This window comes from Aureobasidium namibiae, assembly GCF_000721765.1.
Source record: "Aureobasidium namibiae CBS 147.97 unplaced genomic scaffold scaffold_17, whole genome shotgun sequence".
Classification (NCBI taxonomy): domain Eukaryota; kingdom Fungi; phylum Ascomycota; class Dothideomycetes; order Dothideales; family Saccotheciaceae; genus Aureobasidium; species Aureobasidium namibiae.
Genome location: NW_013581192.1, coordinates 335540 through 362150, shown reverse-complemented (window position 1 = coordinate 362150; position 26611 = coordinate 335540). Strand labels below are relative to the sequence as shown.

The following is a 26611-nucleotide window of genomic DNA, read 5'->3' as shown; positions in this document are numbered from 1 at the left end:
CTAGGTTTGATTGCTCATGGTCGTTTCTGGCGACATTGGCGAGCTGGGGTGCAGCCGATGCAGAGGCGGAGCGAGTGTGGGAGTGAGATTGCGAAGGTTGACGACGAGGAGACGGAGGCACGTCAGAGCGAGCAGGAGTTGTCTGGGGACGGTCTGAGGGTGGTTGGCTCATGTGGGCACGGCGCACGCTGTTTGGCGTGTTGGGAATGGCGGCGGCAGACATGAAGGTTGAGGGCGCGGTGTGTAAGCGCTCCTTCTGAGGGCACTGCGCTACCGGCTGGCTGTGAGGGCCCGACAGACGAGGTCGTACAAACGCGTCTGGGGGCTTATGCGACTTGTCGGGGGCAGATGAGCGGAAAACAACTGCTCGTTGTTGTTGTTGTTGATGTTGGAGTGAGGAGGATGGTCGGAGCTGTTCAGTCGTGTCGGTCGCTTTGTTTGGGCAGCGGCTTCCTGTCTCAGACTGCTTTCCAAAGCGCGAATCGTCTCTGCGGCAAGCACGCACTCTTGACAGCGAGTGATGAGGCAGTTGCGAAAAGGGCTTCGGCTCCGAGTCCAAGACTACAGCGCCGATGACATGGACGAGGTTGGGTTTGTTGTGGAGAAGGTTCCGTGTCACTCTGTCTGGCCCGTAGTCTGTCGTTTCGTCCAGCCACCATCCACATGAGCCTCGACGACCTTCCAACTTTCGATATGCCCATGCAGCGCTCAAATCCACCTGACGGGTATCTGTGAGCAACTGTGCAACCTTGGAGTGCCCTTCACTATCGCCGTATGCTCATGTCGGGCCTGCAGAGCATCTTGTTGGTAGGGGTTTTTGTTTATGTGACTTGTTGCACCTGATTCAGTCAACGCCGATCTGCCCGCACTCCAACGGCTGTCCGCCATCGTATCGTCCATCCACGCTCGACTTGGTTTCTCTTTTCATCACCGCTAAACACAACACACTGCCCACCCATGCCGTGACGTAAGTACAGCGACTTCAACACTCGCCGAATCATCTTAGTGCTTGACACCATGCAAACAGAAACTGAGAATGTCATACAAGCGTTCAAGAGACAATTTCGAGTCCGACCAGCTTCCTCAATTTGCCCTCTTCGGCACACCGCTACCGCCTCTGGACTCGGATACCCGCGACGATGGCTCCTATGCTCCTGTGTGGAAGCAAGATGCCCGCGATGAGCAGGGTCGAAAGCGCTTCCACGGTGCTTTCACCGGAGGCTACAGCGCTGGTTACTTCAACACCGTAGGCTCAAAAGAAGGCTGGGCTCCCTCGACCTTTACCTCATCGCGTACGAACCGCCGCAAAGATGCCCAAGTCGCCCGCCCCGAAGACTTCATGGATGACGAAGACCGCGCTGCTGCAGCAGAAGCTCAGAAACTCCAAACCCAGGGCGACTTTGCTGGCTTGGGCTCCACTACCCAGGATCAGGCCCGCCGCGGCTTGGTGAGCGATCTGTTCACACCGGCAGGAGAAACAATTGGTGTAAAGCTTCTGCAGAAGATGGGCTGGAGACAAGGACAGGGCGTTGGGCCTAAGGTCAGGAGGAAAGCTCGCACTGAGGATACTGCTGGCTCTGCTCCTAGCGACGAGACACACCTCTTCGCCCCCGAAAACTCCCGCATGGTAGCCTTCAACCGGAAGAAAGATCGCTTCGGTCTGGGTTACTCTGCCGGAGAACGTTTGGGCCAGACCAGAACCATCGTGCAACAGGATGACCAAGACGAAGATGAGTCTGAGAATCTTGGCCGACTTATCAAACCAAAGTTCAAGGCAAAGCGAAGCGGATTTGGTGTCGGCGTCTTGAACGACACTGGCTCGGACGAGGAGGATCCTTACGACATGGGGCCCAAGATATCTTACAATCGTATCATCGGCGGTGATCGGAAGAAGAAGAAAGGTGGCATCCTTGCAACCAATGCCAATCCTACCTTGAGAGGCCTGAAAACGCCAACCTTCTTGTCTAAAAAGCTGGGTCAGAAAAACAGCAATGGTTTCAGAAAATGCCATGATGGCCGTCTTCCACTCGACGGCTTCGTACTAGCTTCATCTCTGTTACTGAACATCCAAGACAACAAACATCCGCCTCCTAAAGTTCCTGAAGGATGGGAGCCGAAGAAGGCTACTTCTGCGACCAATCATGACTCATCGTCTCATCAATCTACAGCCGATGCTGCTCGAGCCTCTACTATGGATCCAGCCAAAAGAGCAGCTGCTCTCGGTGAGCAACAGCTTCCTGGCAAGTCCATTTTTGATTTCATGAGCAAAGAAGCACGTGATAGGCTCGTCACGGCGACAGGCAGATCAAATCTTCCAATGGCACGTGGAGAAGCCGCCCCTGAAGGATGGCAAAGATCAGACGTCGACAAACAGAGGTCTTTGTGGGACTTGGTACCAAAGCTGGACAGTACAGTAGCAGCCTCGGCCTTGCAACGTGGCACGAGTGGTTGGATGCCCTATGCTGAAGATGAGGCCAAACGAGCCCGCTATCGCTCATTCCTTGAGTCTTGTAGCGGACAACGCGACGCATTGCCTGAACGTGTCAAGGGTTCGACGATTGATGAGTGGACGAAAGAGATGCGTGAGTTCGCACAAGCGGCCGAGGTCTTTAAACCAATCTCAGGCCTCATGGCATCCCGCTTCACCAGCTCGTCTTCAGCTCCTCGATTAGCGACAGACATATTGCCCTCGAGCTCTGAACGACCTACCAAATCCGAAGATCCTGCAGAAGCCGCTGCGAAGATTGGCATGTTTGGCCCCATGACCCGCATTCGTGTTCAATTTTACCCTACTCGTCTACTCTGCAAACGGTTCAATGTCAAGGCACCGGCTCACGCTGATCCAGGCAATGGCCAAGGCGATGATATTGCAGTCTCAGACAGCAGACTTGATGTAGTGTCGCAGAACAAGATGGATCAGATGATGCGCGAGATATGGTCACAGCCGACAAATGCCTCTACGACGAGTGACGTGACTCCTTCAGCACAGTCAGTCCAATCTCAAGTCAGACAACAGGTAGATGTCGAGGTCAATGAGGCCATTGAAGCACAAAGACCTGGAGACGATGTCTTTAAAGCAATCTTTGGCAGTGATAGCGAAGACGAATAGGTAGTATCTTGGTAGAAACACCACCGATAGAATGACTCCCCGTATCCTCTCGTCTCAGAACATATGACGACGGCCACCTTGGCCAATGCTCGTGTCGTCTACGAGGTGAGAGCTCGGTCCCATCGTCAAGGTGACTCTGATGAGCAATACACTCAAAACACCGTCAACCTGGTCGAACAAACGGACCACGGCACATGGTACCGTGATATTGTGACGATCTAGTACTTGAGCTACGAGACATGGTCAGGCATATCATTCTACATCCTTCCAAAAAAGTAAAGGGGCTGGGAGATTGGGTATGAGCTTTTGTCCGAGGCTTCAAAAAGCACTCTGGGAGATGCATCCGACGGCCCATCAATTACAGAGGTCATTTGAGCGCTACACGTTGCGTGTTGCTCAGACGGACTCATGTATATACTGAGCCGCACGCGAACGTGATTGGCGCTACGAGGTAGACGAGAACGAGCGAACAAAGTTTCGGTGCAATATGCGGAATAATGACAAAAGCATAACAATAACCTGATCTCTTCTGAATGCCTCAGGATGTTGCAACTTGCCACAGCCGGCGGCAGCAGAGACGGGCAATGTGCCGAGCATGCAAGACGTAATAGAGTAGTATCAAGAAGCCACACCAGGCTTCCCTACCCGCAGTGTCGGTTGGAAAAGAGAGACAAGAATTTATATTGCCAGCAAGCGATTATCATACTGCGGCAATATTGCTGTTCTCTGGCCCTCAGATGCCGCGTTCACCGAGGAACCAGAACGCCCCTGTGTTGTCCATCATCCCCAACCTCCCTCTTGTGTTTCTCAATCATGGAGAATACTCGGTTAACGCGTGGATAGGCGGTATGTGATAATGCTGATGGACAGCGCCGTCGCAAACCGGGGGGAAGCCACAAGTCTTGCCCTCTGCTCTGCAAGGACCTTCCTCTTGCGCATGTGAGCCAAAGCCCAAAGCTAAGACTCTGCAAAAGCACGAACTCGTTGAACAGTGAGAGGGTCGAACGATAGCCAGACGTACGTGATCGTCCGAGGCCGACTTGAGGCCAGCAGGGCGAGACATACAATGGATGATACAAGCAGTGTCCCCGAGGGTTTAGTCTTGCTCTCTGCCCGCGTCGCCCCGGCAACCGCACCAAGCTCCACACACACAAGTTGTCTCACAAGAGGGCAACCAGCCGACAAAGCAAAGAAGAACAAACACATTTTGCTTCGGCTTACCGGATACTTCCTTTCGTACGTAGTTGGAAGACCAGCGCTGACACCTTGTAAAGGGGAAAGAAAACTCTTCCTTTGACTGGGTAACAGAGCGGCCAGCGTAGTTTGGTAGGGCAGGTGAGCCAGACTTCTGGAAGCCACGTACTGTGTTGTTTTGCCAGTGCGGCTAATTGTTTCGGGACCTTGGGAGCAAAGGTGGGGGGCAGACCAGAACTCTTCTTTCTCAGGCCCAAGGGGGCTGGCTGGCTGTCTGATTGAGCAACAGTGAGGCGGACCCGGTGACTGGTTCAGATGATTGATGAGTGGCAGTTGGGTGCACATGCGCACAATACTCACACACAAGCATCAGAGGAGCCAAAGCGACACGAATCCTTCGTTCCAACTATATTCTAGAAGCCTAGACTAGAGAGAGGCATTGTAGCAGAGTACGCTCCTGTAGATCCTCACAGAGCCGACAACCCTGCCGGTATTACTGTTGCAAGGAGTGATGGTTTGGCTTGTAGTGATAGCTTTTCAAGTGGAGATTTGGTGGATATGAGCTCTCGCTCTTGCCCGGGAAGGCTGGAGAGTCGTATTGGCTCGACAGCTTGTACATCTGTAATTCCACTTAGCTAGCCATAGGACATGGTCTGACACAATGGAGTAGATTGGGAATGAGCTTCGTGAACATATTCGAAATCTCGCAAAGCTCGCATAGGCCTGCTTGACATTTCTCACGTAGTGGCATTGACATTCATGCAATATCCAGCATCCATGTGCTCGGTAATGATCAAAACCCAGGTCGATGTCTTGGGGACACGGCTATCGTCGCAGGCAGATGGTCTGTCAGCCCAGTGGCTGCTGATGTTGCTGCGATGCGCGCTCAAGCGACACTATATGCTTCCCTTGAATCACAGATAGCCTCGTGGTGAATGTTACTCTGCATAGGACACGTGGAAAAAGGCTTTCCGGAGCCGACTGCTGTGCGACTGGGACGCGGTCATCGTTGTCAGACATCGGATCATCTTCAAGCCAGGATATCATCATCTAAGCTGTCGCCCACGGCAAGGTGTGAACGCATGATTGTCATGAAGCCCCAGATACTCCGCGAAACAGAGATCTTGGTACACCATCGATGAGTGTACGGTATCAACACGGACAGGCTTCGGCAGGGCCCTCGTCTCAGAGTAATAGCAAATGACGACTTTGGTGTCGGACTCGAGATTTGAGTACGACTGCAGGCTGCAGCAACATTCCTTTTTCCCGCGGTGACAGACAGGGGGTACAAACTTGTTCCTGGATATCCAAAACAAAAGAAAAAGATCGGCCATGACACACTGCGTAAACAAAGATGAAGCCTGCTGCTCCTATTCTGATGACGTGACATGCAATACGAAAGCAGGTGGACGGGCTAGCTTCTGCTGTCTTTGCGCGCGAGCTGCGCGAATGTGTCGCGCGTGCGGCGTCAGATGCAGAGATGTTTTTATGCAGGTTTGAATTCCGCCAACCCCCGGCCACCAAGGAAAGATATAGCGAATCACAGCGGAGGGGGAAATCCACGAATCGCGACCGTCTTCAGGTCGCGGCGGGGAGTCTGTAAACGCTCGCCTGGTCAGTCCGGTAGGCAGATCAAGGGGACCAGCACACCAGATAAGCGCACGGCAGCGAGCTTCATCTCAACAACCCGTTGTCATGTCCTGAGGTTGTCGAAGGGTCCACCGATCTTTCTCCTGGCTCTCGAGTACAGTTTGCGGCACTGGACATCCCGAAAGTCAAAATTGAGACCAGTCGTCGGTGATCTCAGGCAGGGCTTGATTTGTCCGAGTAATTATAGCAGACGTGCCAACGGCTTTTCTCTTCGCTGCTACGTAGAAGGATCACTGTCCTCACGGTTCGCGTAGGCGAGCACAGAGTCGACGACTTGACAGTCGGCATAGCAGTAGAGATCAGACATGTCATATGGATTCAAATGAATCTCTTTCGCGAGTAATCTTAGATTAAACCTTGAGGTTCTGAGCAATGAGCATGGGCCAAGTTTACCTGTGTCATCAATAACAGGCACAACTCCGAATGTGGACGTGACTGCTCTGGGAAGTAGCGAGCATGACTGTGCCTGCCATTTATTGATGTCGACTGTCCGAGGGCCGCCGTTTCCTTCTTCGATATTCCCGTCACTGCCACAACAACTGCCCTCGTCGCTTCCCGATCAAAACAACCAGCAAAGCTCTGTTTCAAGAGACCAGCCAGTGCAGCCACAAGCGGTCTTCTTTCGCCTTGACTCTCCGCCCACCATAGGCAAGTCGACCATCTCGCACGGTTGCCGAAGAGTCGCACGGTCGCCGGATCATATCTGAGCATTCGCTTTCCAACTCGATTATCCATAGTAGTCGATATCTCTGTCGTGGATGCCTTCTGGCGAGAGTTTCACAAGCTGCATCTATCTCTCGCGACACTGCTCCTCACGAAGCCTCCCTTCAGGGTGATCGCAGCCCTGTCCAGCCGAGCTTCTCCAAAGCTCAAATTCAGGGGCTGCCCAACTAACAATAAACCATTCACAAGCACAGGCCGCTGGTCAGTGACTCGTGGTTTGAGGTCTGACTCTGACCGCCGCCTTTCCGTGTGAAGGTCCCAGCCACTTTAGCGCGCCGCCAGTGCGCCACGAACGGCCGCAAGATCTACGCACACTACGCTACTCTTGCCTGCCCATTGTCCTTGGGGTCCTCACGTCCTCTACCTTGGACACCGAAATTCCTTTTTCCTTCCCATAACAACTCCCACGCTCCTTTGTCTATTTTTCGCTCTTTTTGTTTCCCTCCGAATCTGGATCCGCTCACTTACCGCTTACCATCGATCGATCAACCATCAAACTATCATACCCGTTACACTGCTACCAACTAATCCTAATACACGCGCTTCCCCTCAAGACAACTCCAACGGCCTCCCGAGTCCTGATTGTCTTGCTCACCGTTCCAACACGTTGATATCGTATGCCTAGGCTTCGATCCTACTGAAACCGGTATGCATGCACCTCCACATCCATTGGGTAGCCAGCCATCTTGTGCAACACGGACTGACGCTTTCTATCAAGAGTTCCTCTCTTTCATACTCTGCACTTCATCTGCATTTAGATGCAGTGAAGTATTCATCACAAGTTTCTGCGCTCAGACTTGATATCATCAAGCAAGCTTGTATCAACCATGACTGTTGCAGTAGACAACTCATTTCGTGGCTGGTCCTCGAATACCAACACCGGAGCTATGTGTCTGGAGGACAAGTATGAGATCATCAAAGATATTGGTGATGGCAGCTTCGGAAGTGTCGTCCTTGCAAGGACAAGGAGCGCTGGCGCTCACCTTGTGCGAAGAAACACTTTGGTATGTCGATCACCGAACGTTGTTACCATCCGGTCACGTCTAATCAAACCTTATAGGTTGCCGTGAAGACCATGAAGAAGACTTTTGAATCCTTCTCACAATGTATGGACCTCAGAGAGGTCATCTTCCTCAAGTCGATACCAGCGCACCCTCATCTTGTGCCGGCTTATGACATATTCCTGGACCCCCTCAGCAAGAAGCTGCACATTGCCATGGAGAACATGGATGGCAACCTCTACCAGCTAATGAAGACACGGGACCACAAGCCCTTCGATGGCACTGTTGTCAAAAGCATCTTGTTCCAGATCCTCGGCGGCCTGGAGCACATTCATGAACACGGCTTCTTCCACCGCGACATCAAACCCGAAAACATCCTTGTCTCCTCCTCAGCACCCGACACACAAAGCGCTTTCAAGCGATACTCGTCGTTAGTGACACCTCCGTCGACACCTCCCACTTACACCATTAAGCTTGCCGACTTCGGACTGGCAAGAGAAACTCACTCCATGGTTCCCTACACAACATACGTCTCGACTAGATGGTACCGTGCACCCGAAGTACTCCTAAGAGCTGGCCAGTACTCTGCGCCTGTGGATATCTGGGCGTTCGGTGCCATGGCCGTTGAAATTGCAACACTGAAGCCTCTCTTCCCCGGCGGCAACGAAGTCGACCAGGTTTGGAGAGTCTGTGAGATCATGGGAAGCCCCGGTCTTTGGGTCAACAAGCATGGTCAAAAGCTGGGAGGTGGAGAATGGAAAGATGGCGTCCGCCTAGCTGGCAAGCTCGGATTCTCTTTCCCCAAGATGGCTCCTCATCCTATGGAGACTATTCTCCAAGCACCTCAATGGTCCGCAAGCTTCGCAAAGTTTATCACCTGGTGTCTGATGTGGGATCCTACCGTCCGACCTACCTCGACACAAGCCCTCCAACACGAGTACTTTGCTGATGCTGTCGATCCTGTGAGACCCAAGTCGTCAAACACTGCCAAACTTCTTCGCAGCAAAAGCTCTACCCTGATCGGCCTCGAGAACTCGCCAGACTCTACTCAAGGCAGTATCTCGCTCAAGAAGTCGTCGTGGTTCAGGAAATCCGTTAGCACTACAGACTTCACACCGCGTACAGAGCACGCTTCTCAAGCGCCCACATCCAATCCTTCGCCCATCAACGCTAAAGGCGCCGAAGGCACTGGTTCGATCAAACTCCGCCCTCCGTTCGCTAAGAGAGCAACGTGGAACAGTGCCGTACCAATACCTATCCTGCCATCTATCAAGCCAGTCTCGCCGATACACGATGCTGTGACCGCCGCCGCCGCCAAGTCTGAAGCCACCGAGAAGAAAAAGATCTCAAGGCAGCTATCTGTCAACTCCCACGGCAATCACTATGCAGAGTATCACCGTCAGGAAGCCGAGAAAGCTCTCAATGGCCTGAGCGGTCTTGCTTCACCCACTGGAAGCATCAGAGAAAGCTTCTTCTCTCACCTGCGCAAACGAGCTCGAAGATTCTCCGGTCGCAACCAAATTCCAGGATCGCCAGGACCCGAGGAGCCCGAACCAACAAGCGTGGGATGTGCACCATGGGCATCAAGCAACCGATCATCACTGTCAGCTGAGCCCCCTGCTCGCGACTCTACCGCCGATACAGGGTTTTCGGAACTTGACAAGGCCTTGGAAAGCGTTCGCTCTAGCCTTGACGCTCGCGCGTCAAACGCGCCTGCCAGACAAGTCCAGCGCATGTCAAGCACGCCCATTCTGAAGCGTCACCATTCGCTGTCCACAGTAAATGATGGACGCACCTCGCCTGCACTTTCCGTCAACGCACAAACTACTAGCAGAACGCGGCGATCAGTCAGGCAATCGCTAAACCCTCGTCAAACATACGAAACCCCCGATGAAGAGGAGGAGTTACTTGACGAGGCATTGACCAACGCGCGTCGGGCAGCAAGACGACTCGAGAAGCCCACCCCAGCCAAGCCGTCCTCGGATAAAGAAAACACCAGACCTCCAATCGCGCACGTGACATCAGATCCCGGCTATATGTCTGCCTACTTGACACCGTCACCTTCGAAGGACAACAACCTAGGTTTTGGCCAAACGGACATGACCCCTACTAAGTCCATGGTCATCACACCACGAAGACAGCGCGACAGTCTGAATCCTCAATGGCCTACACCACCCTATGACGATTACGAGTGGGCTTCATCAGCCGCAGCATCCATCCTTGCTGTGCATTCGGGGAACAAACTCAAGTGATCCGTCGCTTTGCTCGTCATCCCAGTTGCCATCGTTCTTGAGCCAACAGGCTTTCTTCATCACTACCTACATGCATTGTACCCATCTGGCTTTCACACGTTGTACATACCGGATATGTGCTCCGTCACACTCTGGAGTTGATTATCACCATCATCTAGCTATCAGCATTTCCTAGCGTCACTTCGGCATCTTGTTTTTGTTTCTTTGTTTTCTTTCGGCTACCAAGTTTCAGTTCCATACCCCGGCCCCAGTAGAGAGGGCCACTGTTCCGTCGATCTTTGCTTGGAAAGGTGCAATACCTTCTCTGCATCAATTGCATATTGCACATATCTACATGGTCTTTTATCATTTTTCACCGGGTTCGCTTACAGCGCTTCTCGGCTTTCATTGCGCAGCGCATTTCCACATTTTGTTGGCGTAGACAGCGCACCTCGACTCGCTTCGAGCAGCCTTGGTTTTCTTTTGTCATCTTCAATCCGGAGAGGAAGCTACGGTGTTCTGACGGCGTTCCCAACTGTACAGACATTGGGTGGAGATCGGACGGAAAATGGGCTTATACACTTTTTATCGGACACAGTATGGCTGGAAGATAGACAGTCGGCCCACTTGTCTGTACATACGCACTTCTTAGATATACACAGCATCTTGCACCTCAAGCTCATTTTGAATGTCTCGATCCTATCGATCGTTACAGCTGTCAATCGTTCCTTCGCTCTACTCTAAGTCCTTGATGATTCGATCATCACAACAAACAATGGAAGACTACCTCGGTGAGCAGACATATGTACGAGTCACGAAATCACTTCAATAGCTCCGTATCTGAACAACAGCCCTTGGTTTGTCGTAGTAGTCAGGAACCTTTCGCGCCGTTGGATAATGACTAGAGATAGTTCCAGCGGTCCGAGATGAGCAAGCGGAGCATTCACGCATTAGATTGCCAATACCAGTGACGGCATCGCTGTATGGACAAAGACCTTGCTCAACTGGACGCAAGAGTCTGCGCATCATCTATCGCATAGCTATCAGGATTCGATCAGGGTGGATGTCGTGCATGCAAGCGTGCATACACGACGCCAATCCTGCGACCTGCCACTCTAATGCAGGCCTGGTCCAGGAAAGGCTGCAGGAGACTCGCTGCACCTCGCACGAGCGAGTGAGGGCTGACACAGAAAGCCCCAACGTTCCAATTTCCCGTTCTAAACCAAAGATGCACTCGCTCGTGCAAGCCGCCGTGAAGAAAAGCGCGGGCGAGCCCCCGCCGCCGTTGCAACGAAGAGGGGCTGCATCGAATGGCGCTGTCTCAGCTGTTCTCAGAGCGCTGTCACGAACGAATCTGCAGACCTAAGTCGGTCAGAGTACCAGCCCCTGCCTAAGCTGAAGATTGCTCATGACTCGACTGTCGCTCTTGCCTTGGAAGCCCGCATCCCGTTGTGGACTGTCTTTAACACCGGGCGTCCAGCAAGAGCCGGATTGGAAGCCAGTCCAAACCGACCACAGCCACGTCTTTCGTGGTACCACAATCGTGGTGTGCTAATACGGCCCGCTGCCCGCTGCCTCTAACCCTCTTCTTCTTCCTTTTTCTCCATACACACGTGCTGTTGAGCCTCCGAAGATCTTACTCTCCGCGGAAAGTTACAAGTCAATCTGATCGTCTCATTGAGTCCTTCCTTCGCTGGCGCCCGACGGTGTTGTCTCTGCCCATGGCCTTCATCCAATATTGACATCAAGTGCCATCGACCTTTCCTCAGGATCAATTCGTGTCCAGGACAACAGGTTTCGACCTAAGGCAGTGCATACGCCACGGATGTCGCGGCTACAGTAGTGATCTCACCCACAGCAAGAGTTCTGCAACCTGCAATCACTCACAGATCGCGCTTCCATCTCCACCTGGTCTTCGGGCTCGAGCCGCTCTCGAAAGGGCAGGTACAGTCCCGCGTTACCGATCGATTCGCAGCGAGCATCATGGTTGTAGGAATCCCAGCTCATGCGTGCCGAGAAGGCAGTCAAGGTTCGGGATGACATGCATGCAGACAACACTTCCTTCGGTCTTCGGCAAATGGCAGGCACTGAAGAGTTGTATATGTCAACATGAGCACCGGCGTGTTTCTTGTGACTTAATGGCCGATCTTCCCGGCTTTTGCTCATATTCTCCGCCAAGAGGGAATATCGAGTCGTGTGGTGTGCGGGAACACTTCGACTCCAATCATATCACAGTGACTGAGTCAACAAAGCGATACCCTAACCTGCCCTACCATTTGGGGCGGTCCCGCCTACTCACCGTTGTCCGAGTTGTTTACGGAATACTGTTTGACCTGATCTGCATTGCAACTCTATAGACGATGGTGTGTTGCAAAGACGGCAGGATTCAAGTGTGCTTGGCTATGGTATTGCCTAGGTGCGAAGGCAATGTGGATGCCGGTTTCCAGCTGAGCCCCCACATACATCACACGGACTTTTCTCCGATAACTGGATGATATCCAGATGGCGCCGTGACGAGGTCCACTCGAGGGCCGAGAAGGAACAGTTCCAGGTTTATACACTGATAGTACCATGGACAAGGAGCATCTGCTCTACCGCTCTTACTGTTGTCAAGGCAGCGATTCTTGTGAGGCTACTCCTTCCCTCCTTCCGCGGTACACCCCCACCACAGCATCGCTGAAGTCTCTGAGAACATTGTTGTGTATCTGGCGAAAACCAGAGTCTCCCGCGCACGCTGCATAAAAGAGGAGACTGATCTAGAACCAGTACATGCTCACAGTCATGCACGATGATCGATTCCTGACAGTACGAAAAACTTCATGCCAGGCATGATACATGTATGAAAGAGTCTGTACTTTGGCAAGAGCCATCGGGTCTACACGCTTTCTCTGGTAATCCAGTAGCGAGGGCCCTCTCTATCGGGCCCCTTCTTGTGATGACGAGCATTGGGTGCGCCAATAGTCATCGAGGGTCTCTACCTCTCAGGTCAATCTCAATCGACAACAATGCCAACTAGTAGCACTGAGGTTATCATCATCGTCATTCATCGGTGTTCATATGGGCAATGCCACATAGTTCTCAACAATCATGTCGGTATGCGTTGTGGACGCATCTGCTGGGTATCACAGCATGCAGTCGGGCATTGAAAGTTGATGCATCAACACGCAGCAACATTAGAACAACTGAACTGCACAAGGATTGCAGTGTTGCCTCTTATAGTCACATGCAATCGACATCACTGTCTCTATGTGGCTCCTTTCATGGTATTGGAAGTTTGACAGCATGTCAAGAGGATGGATATTTAGGACAGGGTTGTCCCATGAACTATGCCAAACTCGCAACACGATACCCGACTCGAGATATAGCCTGAGTGAGGTACAGTATCTATGCAATCACGATGTTCGAAACGAGTATTTCGGCGAACAGAAATGGAACAGAAAGTTGTGACTAGGCGTTAGACCACCATCAGCCAAAAAACATCAGGAAGTGCATTCTGTATCTACCCATGATTCTATCGCAGCATGACATACCAAGATCACTCATCTATAGAGCTTCTCAGAACTCAGATCTCCAACCACTTCAGCACGATCCAGTGTTGCAAAGACAACGTGACCAACTTCGTCGTCAACTCTGGCATCGCCAATCTTGATTTTAACATCTCTCAGTAGACGCGCTCTCTCCATAGCACCCAAAGATCCTCCACCAGATGGCACACTCATGTACGGGTTGTTGTATGTGAAGCTCGACACGTAGCCCATCATATCAGGAGCGTGGCATATATAACTTAGTGCAGTTCCCACTGATCCAAGCATGAGAAGTATACACGATGACAACAGAAGGAATGAGAACCAGAGGTAATTGCACTTGTAAACTTCAGTAGATATGGTGATCGTAGAGTTTGCGGACATCGGCAGGAACGGTGGTAGAGTCTCATCGTAGACTTCTGTGCTGATAGATTGGTCTGAAGTCTTCCAGATGTCTTCGTTTGGAGCAGGTAGATCGCCTGTGTATGCCAAGGGAGCAAGTGAGAGTTGTAAATAAGTGTTCATCAATTGTCCCGTCCGTATGACAAAGAGGTCGTTCGGAAGGGTAGCGAGCTCGGGCAGTCCTGCTGTTGCTGTACCAAAGGGTATATGTGCTCCCCTAACATAATACTCAGTGGGTGAAGTATCGCCATTGTGGACGCTGCCAGTTGCTAGCGGGAAGTCTTGCATGAAGTGATAACTCAGAACAAAAGACTCGAGCAGAGTTAGGTTCGGATTGCGGTGTTGGTACTTGGTGGAAGGTCGGATTGCTTTCACTCTGCACCCATCCCCAGTACATTGAGCTTGGGCTTCAGTGTAGACTAGAGTCACAGTACAGTTCCGAAGAAGCACCGTCGATGAATTCGAGTCCAGACTACCGAAGAGTATGTTTCTTGGGATCCGCAAAGAGGGATCCGAGTTTGTCGTGACGTTCTGATCAAGCAGAATGTTGTCCACTCGCTCATTGGACGTTGGTGTGTGGGTGTCAAGAAAAAACGATGTGATGGTATTCTTGGCAGTGTTCGTGAACATCGATTTATTGTTTGAAGACCAGACTAGACCAAGCTGTCTGATGAGGGCAGGATCTTTCTGGGAAAAATTGTAGGCTGGGAGAGGACATTTGAGGTCCATATAAGCATACTCGAAGGTGAGTTCTTGTAGAGTCTGCGACTTTTTAATCAACCCAGCTAGTGGAAGTCCAACCAGAGAACTGTAGTTGTCTGCCGAGGTGAGGTCCGGAATAGTACTCCAGATACCAGGCTGGGATGGCACATCTTCCGAGATTGGCAACCATGGAATCTTGAGATTTCCCCAGGTATCTTCGTCAGAATTCTTTACAGACAGAGGAGCAAGTAGGTTAGCACTGTATAGAGCGTTGATAGCCGCCAAAGAGGTAGCCGCATCGCCAGAAGCTAACACACCGTTCTCGATACCGTAAGAGCTCATGCCACCCGTTGGAAGGTATAGAATCGGCTGACCACCTTCGACTCGAGCCTCCGTGGCAGTCTCTAGGATACGGAGAGATGCTTGGCCTCCGAGAGGAGACAAGCACCATAGAAGAGTTAAGTGAGTCCCAACGACAGTGAAACGCCTCAGGAGTACTTGGCTCTCGAAAGTGCCCCATACCGTTTGACTTGCCAGGAGCAGTTCCAAAACACCAAGCTTCATACCTCGCTCGGCATAATATCGTGCAAACATTTTCAAGGATTTTCCTGCTACTGCCGCAAACAGAATTGGATATATTGAAGGTCCCTGGATCTAATCAGCACTGGTTCATCGTTACACAAGGGGCGCGGGTGGATCATGGCTTAGCAGAGCAGATGATGTAAGAGAGTATATGAAGAGGGTCAGATCACAGATACGGAAATCATGACTTACAAGGCGCGTGATAATCTTGATATTGTGACCAAGTCCATTCTCATCGATAGGCTTCCCATCTAGTTGAGCTGCTAGTATAGCAAGTACTAAGAAAGATAAGAAACGGCTTTCAGACTCTCATAATGAACATACTGATGAATGCAATTGGCGCAAGAGTGACCAGAGCTTCGCAAAGGTTGAGAACTAACGCCAGTATAGTATTGTTCCTCAGTTTGCGAGGTTCAACTGGCCAACCCTCAACAGAGAGCTGCTCATCGATGGCTTGAGCCCATGAGTTGGTTTGCGACTTTCTGTTGTTTGTAGAATTGCTCCGTGATGGTAGGTGCATCGAATGGAAAGTATCACAGGGATGATATGTGTGACTATTTCCATCCTGGAGCGCCTCGCAAGAAGGAAGCGATGGTCCAATATCTCGGCCGGGTGTCTGTGACAAGGAATTGCTAGAAACTCTCTGAGAAGCCATGTTGCCCAAAGATCATTGGCAAGATGATAGTGCAGGGAACTATGTCTTCAATATAAACACCGTACAACCTTGGTGCATCCTCCATACACTTAGCGCTCCACATATTCAGGCAGACGCGGGCAGATAAGGTCAGTAGCAATGCAGTAACCTTAGGTCAAGCGCCAACTGTATGCAGGGCTGATGTGAAGTGGGCAAGCCAGCGGCAATGAATAGCCTCTTCATCCCAGAAATTCTTATGATGTGTCGGAGGGTCGCCTTTTTAAAGGTGGCGAAGAGCGATAATCGTCTTGTAAACAATTCGGCAAGACCGTTGACAGATACTCTGATCGTCCTATACATGGGCCATATAGTATCATTGACCATGTTGTATTAAGCACGAACTGCCTAGCTTAAAGACCATATTCGACTTGAGGTACCCAAGAGAGTCGATTGAGCAATATCCGTCATTTGGGAAGATGCAAAGGATAGCAGATGGGTTCCAGAATTGTTTCTGTGTTGAGAGTGTGAAGGTCTTTTGAACAAGGCGATGCCACCGCCGTGCGATTTGGTTGGTGCATAGAGCTTCCTACGATTTTGATATTGTCGGTCAAGTTCATCATGTCGTTTCACATTCAATGTTTGAATGTATCCTTCGGCAATTGGATAGCGTGCAATGTCCAATCACATAGCTGGCTGCTGTTGATCACAGAGACTTAGGCGCCAGGCGCTTCATACGTGCCGCATTGGTTCTGTATCATAAAGCTGCTCTTCCGCCAATCGACGTGCAAGAAGTCGCAGTGATACAACAGGGTCGTACCTCCTTCACCATGGACGATTTGACCTTACAGAAGCGGTGCCATGTTCTCAGCTTGCACCGCGTTGCCCTTGCTTTGTCAACAGGTCTCGCTCATGTTGTGCATAGTTATGCTGTGCAAACCACAACTTTGTCGGGAGACTCTCGGCTTTCCAAACTCAAAAGAGAATCACGTCTGGAACACCTCCAGGCTCAACAAAAGGACATGCTTTTGCAAGGAGATCTTGGTTCGATGGCGATTCGCTTCCCGGACACAGAGGACCGGTTTTTTGTACTGTTGTACAAGTCCATCGACCCCTCACCAATGGTGGAGTTCTTGGGTTCGGCTCACCACTTGTTCCGCGTTCCCACCTGCAGGCTGCAGACAGAGATCAGGCTGCTTCGATGACCACACCAAGTACGCAAGGCGGCTAACATGAAAGGTCGATGCAGTGCATCGCTGCTCAGTCCTGCGGTCGTGACATGCAGGTTTCGCGTTGACTCCACGGTGTTGAATCGCGACTGGCCAGCCAAAGAGGGATTTCACGCAGAGGACTGACGGGCGGTTCCATGCGCGAAACAACCCTCGTGCTCAGGAATATGATTCGATCTTGTCTGAAGCCACATCCAAGTCGTTCACCAATGGAGGTTCGGGACCAGTTTCCATCTGTATCACCTTTTATCTCAAATCAGCATAATAGTTTGCGCGAGCGCCTTAACAGCAACAACGACAACGACTTTCTGGGACAATCGATAAACAAGAAAGTTGACTGCGCCGAGGCCGCGCGAACACGATGAACACGTTTTTGCCCTCGTTGTCAGATCCACACCCCTGACGCTAATCACCTTTTACCGAGTCGCCCGGCCAATGATCGTTTACTCCACGCACATTACAAGCATGTGGCTTTCCAAGGACCTCGGGCTCTAGACCTAAAGTGGTGTGGCTTCAGGCACGAAAAAAAGAATCCACACCTGCGGATGTATGGCTATCTGGCGAATTGAATCGACTTGTTGCACCGCAATTGAGTACAGTACCCCGTCACTTCTAGTCTTGTCTTTGCATCGGCCAAGTTTGCAGAGTTTTTCCTTTGTGCGAAGACACTAGTATGCGACAGTGGAGAACATGACTGATGCAGATGGGCCGTCTTCTTTTGCTGAGCTGCAAGAGAAGAATCTAAGCACCCCGCAACCCGGCCTAGAGTGGCATGTGGCGCATGTTATTGGATCCGTTCAAAAAAGCCTCCAGGGGAAAGGTGCGCTAGACAGGTACCGGTTGAGCTCGGGAGGGGAGGACCGTCTAGCGGCCTTGCATTGAGGATCCCATTGAACTCCACGGCTGTGCTCTGGCACTGTGCCGCCAAAGACTACAAGAAGGGAACGCTCATCCACCGTCACGCTCTCCTTTGTTATTCACAGGCTTGAAGTCTTACGGTTGTCACTTTCACTCTCATTTCTCCCCCATTCACTCCTTCCTCGTTCTAGGAATCACGTATTCCTGTACACTCTTTCAATCCTTACTTACACACACCTATACGGTCTCAACCAAACCAGAGTTGCTAGTCAATTCGTTCAGTCTTTCCATCAATCCAGAAACAACCAGCTTCACTCTTTCAAGCCTTTCTTAACATTACCATCAAAATGAAGTCCTTCGGAATTATCGCTGCTTCTGCACTCTTCGGAGCCATTGCCAATGCTGCTCCTCTCAACAAGCGCGATGTCGTCTGGGTCACTGAGATCGAGACTGACATTGTCACTGTTCCCGTTACTATGACCGTCTGGGCTGGCGCTGATGAGACCACCACTGCTTCAACCACAACCACTCAGAGCAGACATGGACACCAATTCTTCCACTCCAAGGCACCCAAGGCTTCGACCACATCCACTTCCGTTTTTGTTGCTCCTACCACATCCAGCACCTCGGTTTACGTCGCACCTACTCCTTCGACCACTTCCGTCTACGTTGCTCCCACCCCTTCGACCACATCCATATACGTTGCCCCCACCACCACCAGCAGCTCTGAGGTTTATGTTGCTCCTACTACTAGCAACACTGAAGTTTATGTTGCTCCCACCACTTCCTCTGTTTATGTCGCACCTGAGACTACTTCCACTTACGTTGCTCCCACCATTGAGAGCACTTCAGTCTACGTCGCTCCTACCACCAGCACTACCAGCAGCGCTCCTGCAGCAACCACCAGTGCCTCTTCCGGCGCCAGCAGCGGTCTGGCCGCATCTGGTACCGAGTACTCTGGAGATCTGACCTGGTACGATGTCGGTCTTGGTGCTTGTGGCTTGACCAGCACTTCTGATGAGGCTATCGTCGCCATCTCCCAAAAGATCTTCGATAGCCCCGATTACGCTACCGCCAACCCCAACTTGAACCCTCTCTGCGGCAAGTCCGTTACCATCAAGGGCAAAAACGGTCAATCCTACCAGGCCAAGGTTGTCGACCGCTGCGTTGGCTGTGCCGAATCTGACCTTGACCTCAGCCAGGACTTCTTCAACACAGTTACCAACAATGGTGACGGCCGTGTCTCTGGCATGTCCTGGACCTGGAACTAAGCCAACCTCTGTTGCAATACCGATGAGAGTCTACTCAGCCACTTCCGCGAAGTCAAGTAGACTGGCCATCACTCGCTCATTTCGTACTTCACGTTCGCTAGCGCCGCAAGCTCGGTGCTTTGCATGATTTCTTTAAACGAATTGGGAAAAAGGAAAATGTGACAGGCAGTGCCTGACCGTTACAGGAACCAAATGGTGGCATGTACTTCAATTCTTTTCTATCTGTTGATAGCTTTTCTTCTCTTCTTGTCGCTATGTTTTTTAAAGCGGTGGTTTGGAGATTTTGGCTGTCGAGTTCATCAAATTGAAACACGTAAGCGTCGTCGCTTCACGAAACTTCATCGTATACTGTGTACCGTTCTCTTTACTCTCGCATGTGCAGTGGCATCATCGGATTCCTCAGAACGTTGCATTGGAAAGCGGATCGTCCTCTGCCAAGGGCATTGACCATCTATTTTAGGAGCGCAATAAGGCCGGCGCAACGTCAGAAAGAAACGACATGGCGAGATGCTGTTGTGCTGTTTTGCGCAGCAATTACGAGATGTCGGGAAGAAAGTTGCGGGCTTGTTTCTGTCACTCAAAAGTGTGTGTGTGGTGCTCGAGGCTCAAGCAGCAGTCAAACAGAAAAAAGGCTGGTCCGACTCGGGAAGGAGCGATGGACTTTGATCAGGTGCTCGCATAATCCGGCTCAGGTCAGGCTTGGCTAAACCTTGCAGCTTAATAAAGAAGCGGCCGCGGTCGAGTCGTGCGTCGAAATGAGATGTTTGTCCTGGCTTGGTGGAATCGGTGCAACAGTTGGTAGAGATGACGGCGGTCAGGACGAGCAGACAGAGCAGCAGGTTGCCATGGGTATGAGCAGCAGATTGCCGTGACGTTTGGTCGGCAGCAGACGCTGGATCGAGGCAGGGTTTTGTTCTGAAACAGGCATGGTTGCGGCTTCAACTTTAATGATTGGCCAAGGGTGAAAAAGAGGAGGCAGACGAGGCCCCAGGGTCAAGATGAAACCTCAAATGCGAGAGACTGTGCCGTCCTGGGTTGCCAAACAGTGACTTTGTTGTCTCGATCGACGTCTTTCAGAGCAGCATCGAGTGGTCAATAGCAAAGGCAGACAGACAGAGCGAAGTCTTGACAAGCATAAGACGGATCATCGCTGCACGCACACGTATCAACGATCGGGGGACGAGCTTGCGGGAGTCGAAAAATAGGCGGCACAGCACGAACGGACGGACAGGGACAACCCTTGGCCTCGTCGCTGATCTCAAAGACAAGACTCTGCTGCGCTGAGGACCGAACGTCTCCAACACGCATACACTTTCGACCTGCATTTGCCCTTCGCATCCTCAACATATTTCGCGACCCAGCTCTGTATCGACCGGGCCTTCGTCGCCGACTAAGCCATTCATCCATATCGCTCGTATCACTCTGCTCTTGCATGATACGTCTCTCCTCGGCTGGATAACCATCGACTTGCACCTGGCTTTGTTCGACCGCAGTCATGTCCAACTCTACAGGTAAAGCGGCCGTGCACCCTCTTCTTTGTCCGCGACTGACAATGGAATAGCTGTCATCACCACGCCGGCCTCGTCGACATTTCTTTCAAGCACCACCCAAGATGCCGCCCAGTCGTCCTTCTCGTCCGTCGTCGCATCTTCCGTGTCATCCGAGGTCTTCTCGTCAGCAACTCAAATGGCTAGCACTGTGACCGTCGAGCCATCCTCAACAGACGTCGTCACCTCGATCGTGTCGGCCTCTTCACGACCTGCTTCCACCCAACTCATCACTTCGGTCGTCACCGAAAGCGCCTCAAACGGAGGCTCTTCCAACGCGCCCGTCACAGTCGTCGTCACCTCTGTCTTCACTCCTTCTACCACTACTGCCGCCCGAGGATCATCAGCTTCTTCAGCAGCCAGCTCTTCGTCTTCAGCAGCTGGAAGCCTGCCCAACGGCACTTCGAACAAAGGCTCAAACAACTCAAGTGGCCTCAGCACTGGTGGAAAGACCGCCATTGCCGTCGTCGTTCCTGTTGTCGTCGTCGCGCTTCTGGTCCTCGCCGGTCTGTTCTTTTGGAGGAAGCGTAAGCAAGGAAAGATCGCCAAGGAGGAGCGCCGAAAAGAAGTCGAAGAGTACGGCTACAACCCCAACAACGATCCCACTCTACCCGTTGTCGCCGCCGATGGATCTGAAATGGCCGAAGACTCCAACGGTGGCTACCGTGGCTGGGGCAACACCTCCATGTCAAACCGCAAGGCTTCAACTACTCTGTCTGGCGGGCATACTGCTGGCCAGCTGAGTGACACTGGAAGCCAACCTGGAGGCTACGTACCTGGCAGCCCGACCGGCAACAACTTCTCGGACGGACACAGTGGCGACACTCTTATGAACCAGCGCGAGACTTTCAGCAGTGATGACCTTGGTGCGCTCGGTGCAGCTCCCATAGCTGGTGCTCACCGCAACAACAATGACATCCGTCGCGGACCTTCCAATGCTTCGTCCTCTTATTCAGCTGGAAACCACAGTGAACGCTCCGATGTCTCGGCCGGGGTTGGCCAGTCGAACCAAGCGTATTCTCCTACAGAGATGTACGGGGGTAGCTACGGTGGCTTTGGGCAACACGGTCCATACGGAGACGGCTCATACGGCGGCGGCGACAGTGGTATGCCAATTGTCCGTGATGTGAGCGCTAGAAGGAACACACGTATCGAGGCTGGAGGCAACTATCAGTCAGGGAACAGCGGTATCGCACAGAACTTCTGAGCTCTGATCCGACACTCTGTCCTTTGCTTCTTTACGAATTTCCTTGTCATTTTTTCTGTCAGCCAGCGCCTTTTGAACATTACTTCACACGGGATGCCATGGCCTCGGCCTTCCCTCTATTCCTTCCTCTTTGTCAGTTGATCTTGTTTGATTTCTTGGGTACAGCGCAGGTCGGATGTTCATACAAATTGTCTCATATTATCTATCTCATTGCCTGTTGCCATCCCGTTCACGGGATGGCAGTCACTTTCATAATGGTACTTGGCTCCAAACTGTGAGAGATGCTAGGGAGGATGTGATGGAGGTAGAGGCGATGGACGAGGATGGAGAAAGACCAGGTTTTACATATCTTGACTATATCTGATTCCGCTTTTATTGTTCTCTAATTAGTCTCGAAGAAACATGTGCTTGTCTCAAGAGTGATCTTGTGCGTGTCCGCTAAGCAGGCGGGTGCAGATGCGTGACGTCGATACGCGACTTCTGGATGGATTCGCGTCGCCCGTAACAGGAGAAACATCTTTTACTTCCACCGTTTGTCCTTCTGAGCATTTTGCTGTCCATACAAACTTGTACAACATGGAAGCTATTCAGACGGCTTTTGGCCACGACACGGCATTGTGCGATCGCATTCTCGCTGCCGCAAGTGAGTTTCTCCTACAATCTTGTCCAACCTTCGTACTGCCACCTTGGGTTCATGAGATGGGCAGCCCCGTTTGCAGACCACAGTGGCTGATCCGTCCACAGAGGAGAACCGCGATCAGATGCAACTATTCGTCGACATCGCCAAATACATGTCGCAGCACATGTCAGGGAAAAGAGCCTTCGAAGACGATGCCAATCAGGCTTCCGACGCAAAGAAGAGAAAGATGCAGACCAATACCGCACTACCGCAAGCAGCTCTTAACTCGACTGTCACCTTCAATCAGAAAGATCTTGTCAATATACTATACTCGGCCCCGGATACGAGCTTCGCAGTACCACACAGAAAGAAGATGACAGTACAACTGGCGGCAGACCCGCAGAGACTTGAAGAAGGTGCCATCAAAGTCGTGCACGAGGCTTCAGGTGTCAATCTGGCCGTGCCATTTAGCAAAATTGGTAGGGGATACTCAAGACCCTTGGACAAATTGAGGAATCAGAGCTGACAAGCACGATAGAGCAAGTCTTCTGTCTACCTTTGCCCGAGAAAGCGACACGACAGTGGAACTTTGTCGTCTTTGCCAACCAGACCATCGATCTCAAGACAGGCGCTAGAGTCACCGAGGCCGAACAAATTGTGTGGACCATGTCGGAGACAGCCCCCACCAACGTCAAGGCTGTCGAAGGCTTCGCACCGCTAGACGTTGACACATATGTGACCAGTGCTATGAGATCGTTGAACGTCTGCATGAAAGGTCACGGCAAGAACGTCATCATCCCTACCGATCAAGAGTTTGCAAGCGCCATACCTCAGAGCCATAGAAAGGGTGAGGCTGCGTACCACGTCAAAGCTCACAAGGGAAGCAAGGATGGTAAGATGATTCTGAACAAGTCGCCATGTCTTTACTAAAGTGTTCCAGGTTACCTGTTCTTCCTCTCTGTCGGCATCGTCTGGGCCTTCAAGAAGCCCCTGGCACTCTTCACATTTGAGAACATCGAGTCAATTTCATACACATCTGTCTTGCAACGCACTTTTAACATCGTCATCACCACAATGCCAGACCCCGCAACTGGTGAGAAGCAAGATATCGAGTTCTCCATGCTAGACCAAGCAGATTTTGCTGGCATTGACGAATACGTCAAGCGCCATGATCTCAACGATGCATCAATGGCAGCCGATCGTCGTGCGAAGAAACTCAACATCAACCCCAAGCCGAAGACGGAAGCTACGGATACAGAGAACGCAGGCGCGTCGGGTGCAGACGAGGATGACGAGATGACCGAGCTCCAGAAGGCCGAGCAGGAATTGCAAGACCAAGAGGACGAGGAAGAAGAGGACTATGATCCTGGCTCTGACGGTGAGAGCGAGGGTTCCGGTTCCGACTCTGAAGACGGAGAAGGTGGCGGTGAAGGTGGTGCTGAGGACGAGGAAGAAGAGGAAGAGGAATTTCTCGAGGATGAAGACGAGTAGAACTCGGATTCATACTGGGTTGGCAACCGTAGAAGCGAAGGGCAATCGCGAATTTTTGTGATCAGCACTCACAGGGAGCTTACACCAAGGGCGAGTTCGTGAAGCTTGCTGATGGTATCAACAAAGAGATTGACCATGCTCGACATGAACGCTGGAATGAGAAAAGGTGGTCTGTTCAATACAGTGTACAAGAAAGAGAATAGAAGACCAGCTGTAGCGTTCGGTTCTAGATACCACGCATCATATTTGCCCCCAGGGAGCATTAATGCAGAGCGTCTCGTTATACTGCTAGCAACTCTGTGTACCCCCCTCGCCTCTGACCATCTTAGCACTAGCAAGTAAGACGCTGATTCCCATGACAATGCAACCGAAGGTTATGCACACGTACGCAGCATACGTCTCCCATGTCCTCCGTTGGGTGAGCTTGACATAACACAATGGCGGTAAGATGTATGCAAGAGCACAAGCACTGGTGGCACCGACCAATTCAAACACGATGCCGAGGTCGCAGGTCAAGAGACTGAGTCCCATGGCAGAGATGACCAAGGCGGTTGTGAGGATGAGATGGCGATTGGGATCAAAGGGCTCGTGGGAGAAGTAGTAGAGGTTCATGACTTCTCGACAGACGAAGGCTTCAAGAGGTAGTGTTGTGAGCATGTTTAGGCCGAAACATCTAGGCGCAGCAAGTCAATTATACGGCTTCCTTGGGAACGCACCTGAATACGTACAGTCTGGCGATGTTGACAAGAATGTTGTCTGTGGGAAAATTGTTAAGAACGTTGCCTTGAGTCAAGCTGCCAAAGTTTAGGTAGCCGGAGAGGGCCATAGCGAGACAGGCAAGCATCGAAATGCTGGTCGAGTAGTGAGTAACTTTTGCAAAGCGGTCCATGGTCGGCTTCTGTAGCGATCCGTAGATGAGTAGACTGTTGTGGTCTGGTAGCTCGTGTCAGTAGTGTAGGAAGCCTCCAGGCAAATTGCGAACATACGGCAGACAAACGCTATCACAAGTTAGACGGATGATCATTACGCGATACTCAAGGAATACTCACCGAAAGATATAACGCCAATGGCCTGAAACACACCATTATTGATGATCAGGGAGCCCCTGATGGGGCCTTTCATCTCGGCAGGAACTCTTGGGCCTTGTGTGATGACAGTGACGACGATGATGAGCATGCTGAAAAGAGCGAGCGAACTGGCTTTTGCAAGCTGGATGTCTATTAGAAAGGACAGAGGCGCCAAGAGCAAGTACGACCAACCTTTGAGATATCTCTATACAGAGAGAAGGGATACGAAATGCCCATGATGAAAACGACTATGACGAATTTCCTGTCTGTGAGAAGCCATAGGAAATGACTGTCTTCTAACGAGGGAAACAGGGCCGACATGACATGAGGAATCGTATCTCCTACAATGATACAAAAGGCGATCATACCACCAAAAGCACTGCGAGGATTAGCAATCTTGGCACGGCATGTGAGATCAAAGGGGTGAATTACAAAGCCCACTGAGCAATGGAGATGGCAACAAGGCCGGACTTTCCGTAGCAATGCTCGACTGTTGCTTGGAAGGAATTAGTACCGCTGAGCTTCGAGTTTGTGACGATCAAGCGAATGGTCCAATCAACGGTTATTGTCAAGAGGATGAGAAGGATGACACCTGTGAGCAGACCGGCTTGACGGAGAGCGTAGGGTTGACCGATGATTCCGGCACCGCTGCAGAAGCATGTCAGATGAGGGCCAAAGAGGCTAAATGGAGATTGCGGCTCACATGATACTGTTTGCCATGTTCATGAAAGCGCTGGACATGGAACTCTTGGGACGAGCACTCTCCAGCAGGTCATGGGGGTTAAAGTCGGACTCTGCGAGGGTGACTGCAGGAGCCTCGATGCCTGTCAGCAGGGGAGCGCGTTGGCCGGCATTGTGTCTCCTTTCGCTCCAGTTGTCGGCTGTCAAGTAATCCTCCTCTTCCATCAGGTCTTGGTCGGTTTGGTGGGCATTGTCCAGGCTTCCACGGATCGAGTCCTCGATATCGAAGTGGACACGGTTGGTAGTTCGTGGAGTGCCGAGTGGGCGTGGTTGGGCAAACGAAGACTGCCTCCTGGGCGGGAAGGCGGGCGGGCGTGGTGATCGCGATTTTGTGGCAGGAGCGACTATGATATCGCTGTCGGGAGAGGCGCCGCGCGGGGACTCGTTGTAGGAGAGCAGCTCTTGGTGCTCGTCGTCTTCGTCGTTCTGGTCGACGTGGCCGAGGCCTGTTGGGTTTCGCGCCTGCTCGCTAGCCATGACATTGCTTCAATCCATCCTCTCTTCCAATAATCTTGTCCAGACTTGATGCGTACGTTTTGTTGTCGCAAGCTCCCACTCCTTTATCCGCAATCGGAAACGACCCCAACCGAGCGTCACCCAGCCCTCACCTCAGTCACGAGCCAAGCTTCAGTACATATTACCCATGCATATCTCCTCCCTTCCTTTGTCCTTCCTACCACCTGTTTCGTCTCTGTTGACCGGTTCCTGTAGATTGACAACATCCCCAACGGCCATCATCTCACGTAAGACTTTGTCCATATTCAGGAGGAAGCTTTTTGACCATGGCCGCCGAAATCCTTCTTAAACTTGCTTGCAACCGTCTCTTATCTCC

At 51.7% G+C, this 26611-nt stretch overlaps 7 protein-coding genes across 7 annotated transcripts; 5 read left to right on the top strand and 2 right to left on the bottom strand.

Moving 5' to 3' along the window:
- Positions 1-1036: 1036 nt before the first annotated feature.
- On the top strand, positions 1037-3109 carry M436DRAFT_75524 (DUF1604-domain-containing protein; the record flags this gene model as incomplete). Its single annotated transcript, XM_013568994.1, has 1 exon — positions 1037-3109. One exon carries the CDS (start codon positions 1037-1039, stop codon positions 3107-3109), a length of 2073 nt encoding a protein of 690 aa, XP_013424448.1.
- Positions 3110-7503: 4394 nt separating this feature from the next.
- M436DRAFT_84801 (Pkinase-domain-containing protein) lies at positions 7504-9929 on the top strand (the record flags this gene model as incomplete). The annotated part of the gene is made up of 2 exons (XM_013568993.1): positions 7504-7680; positions 7737-9929. 2 exons carry the CDS (start codon positions 7504-7506, stop codon positions 9927-9929), a joined length of 2370 nt encoding a protein of 789 aa, XP_013424447.1.
- A 3518-nt stretch (positions 9930-13447) lies between these two features.
- M436DRAFT_54130 (uncharacterized protein) lies at positions 13448-15773 on the bottom strand (the record flags this gene model as incomplete). The annotated part of the gene is made up of 3 exons (XM_013568842.1): positions 13448-15184; positions 15311-15396; positions 15443-15773. The coding sequence occupies 3 exons, from the start codon at positions 15771-15773 to the stop codon at positions 13448-13450; spliced, it is 2154 nt and encodes a 717-aa protein (XP_013424296.1).
- A 3010-nt stretch (positions 15774-18783) lies between these two features.
- On the top strand, positions 18784-19107 carry M436DRAFT_24561 (plant expansin; the record flags this gene model as incomplete). Its single annotated transcript, XM_013568802.2, has 1 exon — positions 18784-19107. A coding segment is annotated over one exon (324 nt), but the record flags the coding sequence as incomplete, so codon positions are not given.
- Positions 19108-20602: 1495 nt separating this feature from the next.
- M436DRAFT_75520 (uncharacterized protein) lies at positions 20603-21861 on the top strand (the record flags this gene model as incomplete). Its single annotated transcript, XM_013568992.1, has 2 exons — positions 20603-20618; positions 20669-21861. The coding sequence occupies 2 exons, from the start codon at positions 20603-20605 to the stop codon at positions 21859-21861; spliced, it is 1209 nt and encodes a 402-aa protein (XP_013424446.1).
- Positions 21862-23128: 1267 nt separating this feature from the next.
- On the top strand, positions 23129-23971 carry M436DRAFT_54422 (Rtt106-domain-containing protein; the record flags this gene model as incomplete). The annotated part of the gene is made up of 2 exons (XM_013568893.1): positions 23129-23372; positions 23421-23971. Coding segments are annotated over 2 exons (795 nt in total), but the record flags the coding sequence as incomplete, so codon positions are not given.
- A 288-nt stretch (positions 23972-24259) lies between these two features.
- M436DRAFT_75518 (putative amino acid transporter) lies at positions 24260-25944 on the bottom strand (the record flags this gene model as incomplete). The annotated part of the gene is made up of 6 exons (XM_013568991.1): positions 24260-24644; positions 24700-24904; positions 25021-25180; positions 25231-25417; positions 25471-25686; positions 25742-25944. The coding sequence occupies 6 exons, from the start codon at positions 25942-25944 to the stop codon at positions 24260-24262; spliced, it is 1356 nt and encodes a 451-aa protein (XP_013424445.1).
- Positions 25945-26611: the final 667 nt, after the last annotated feature.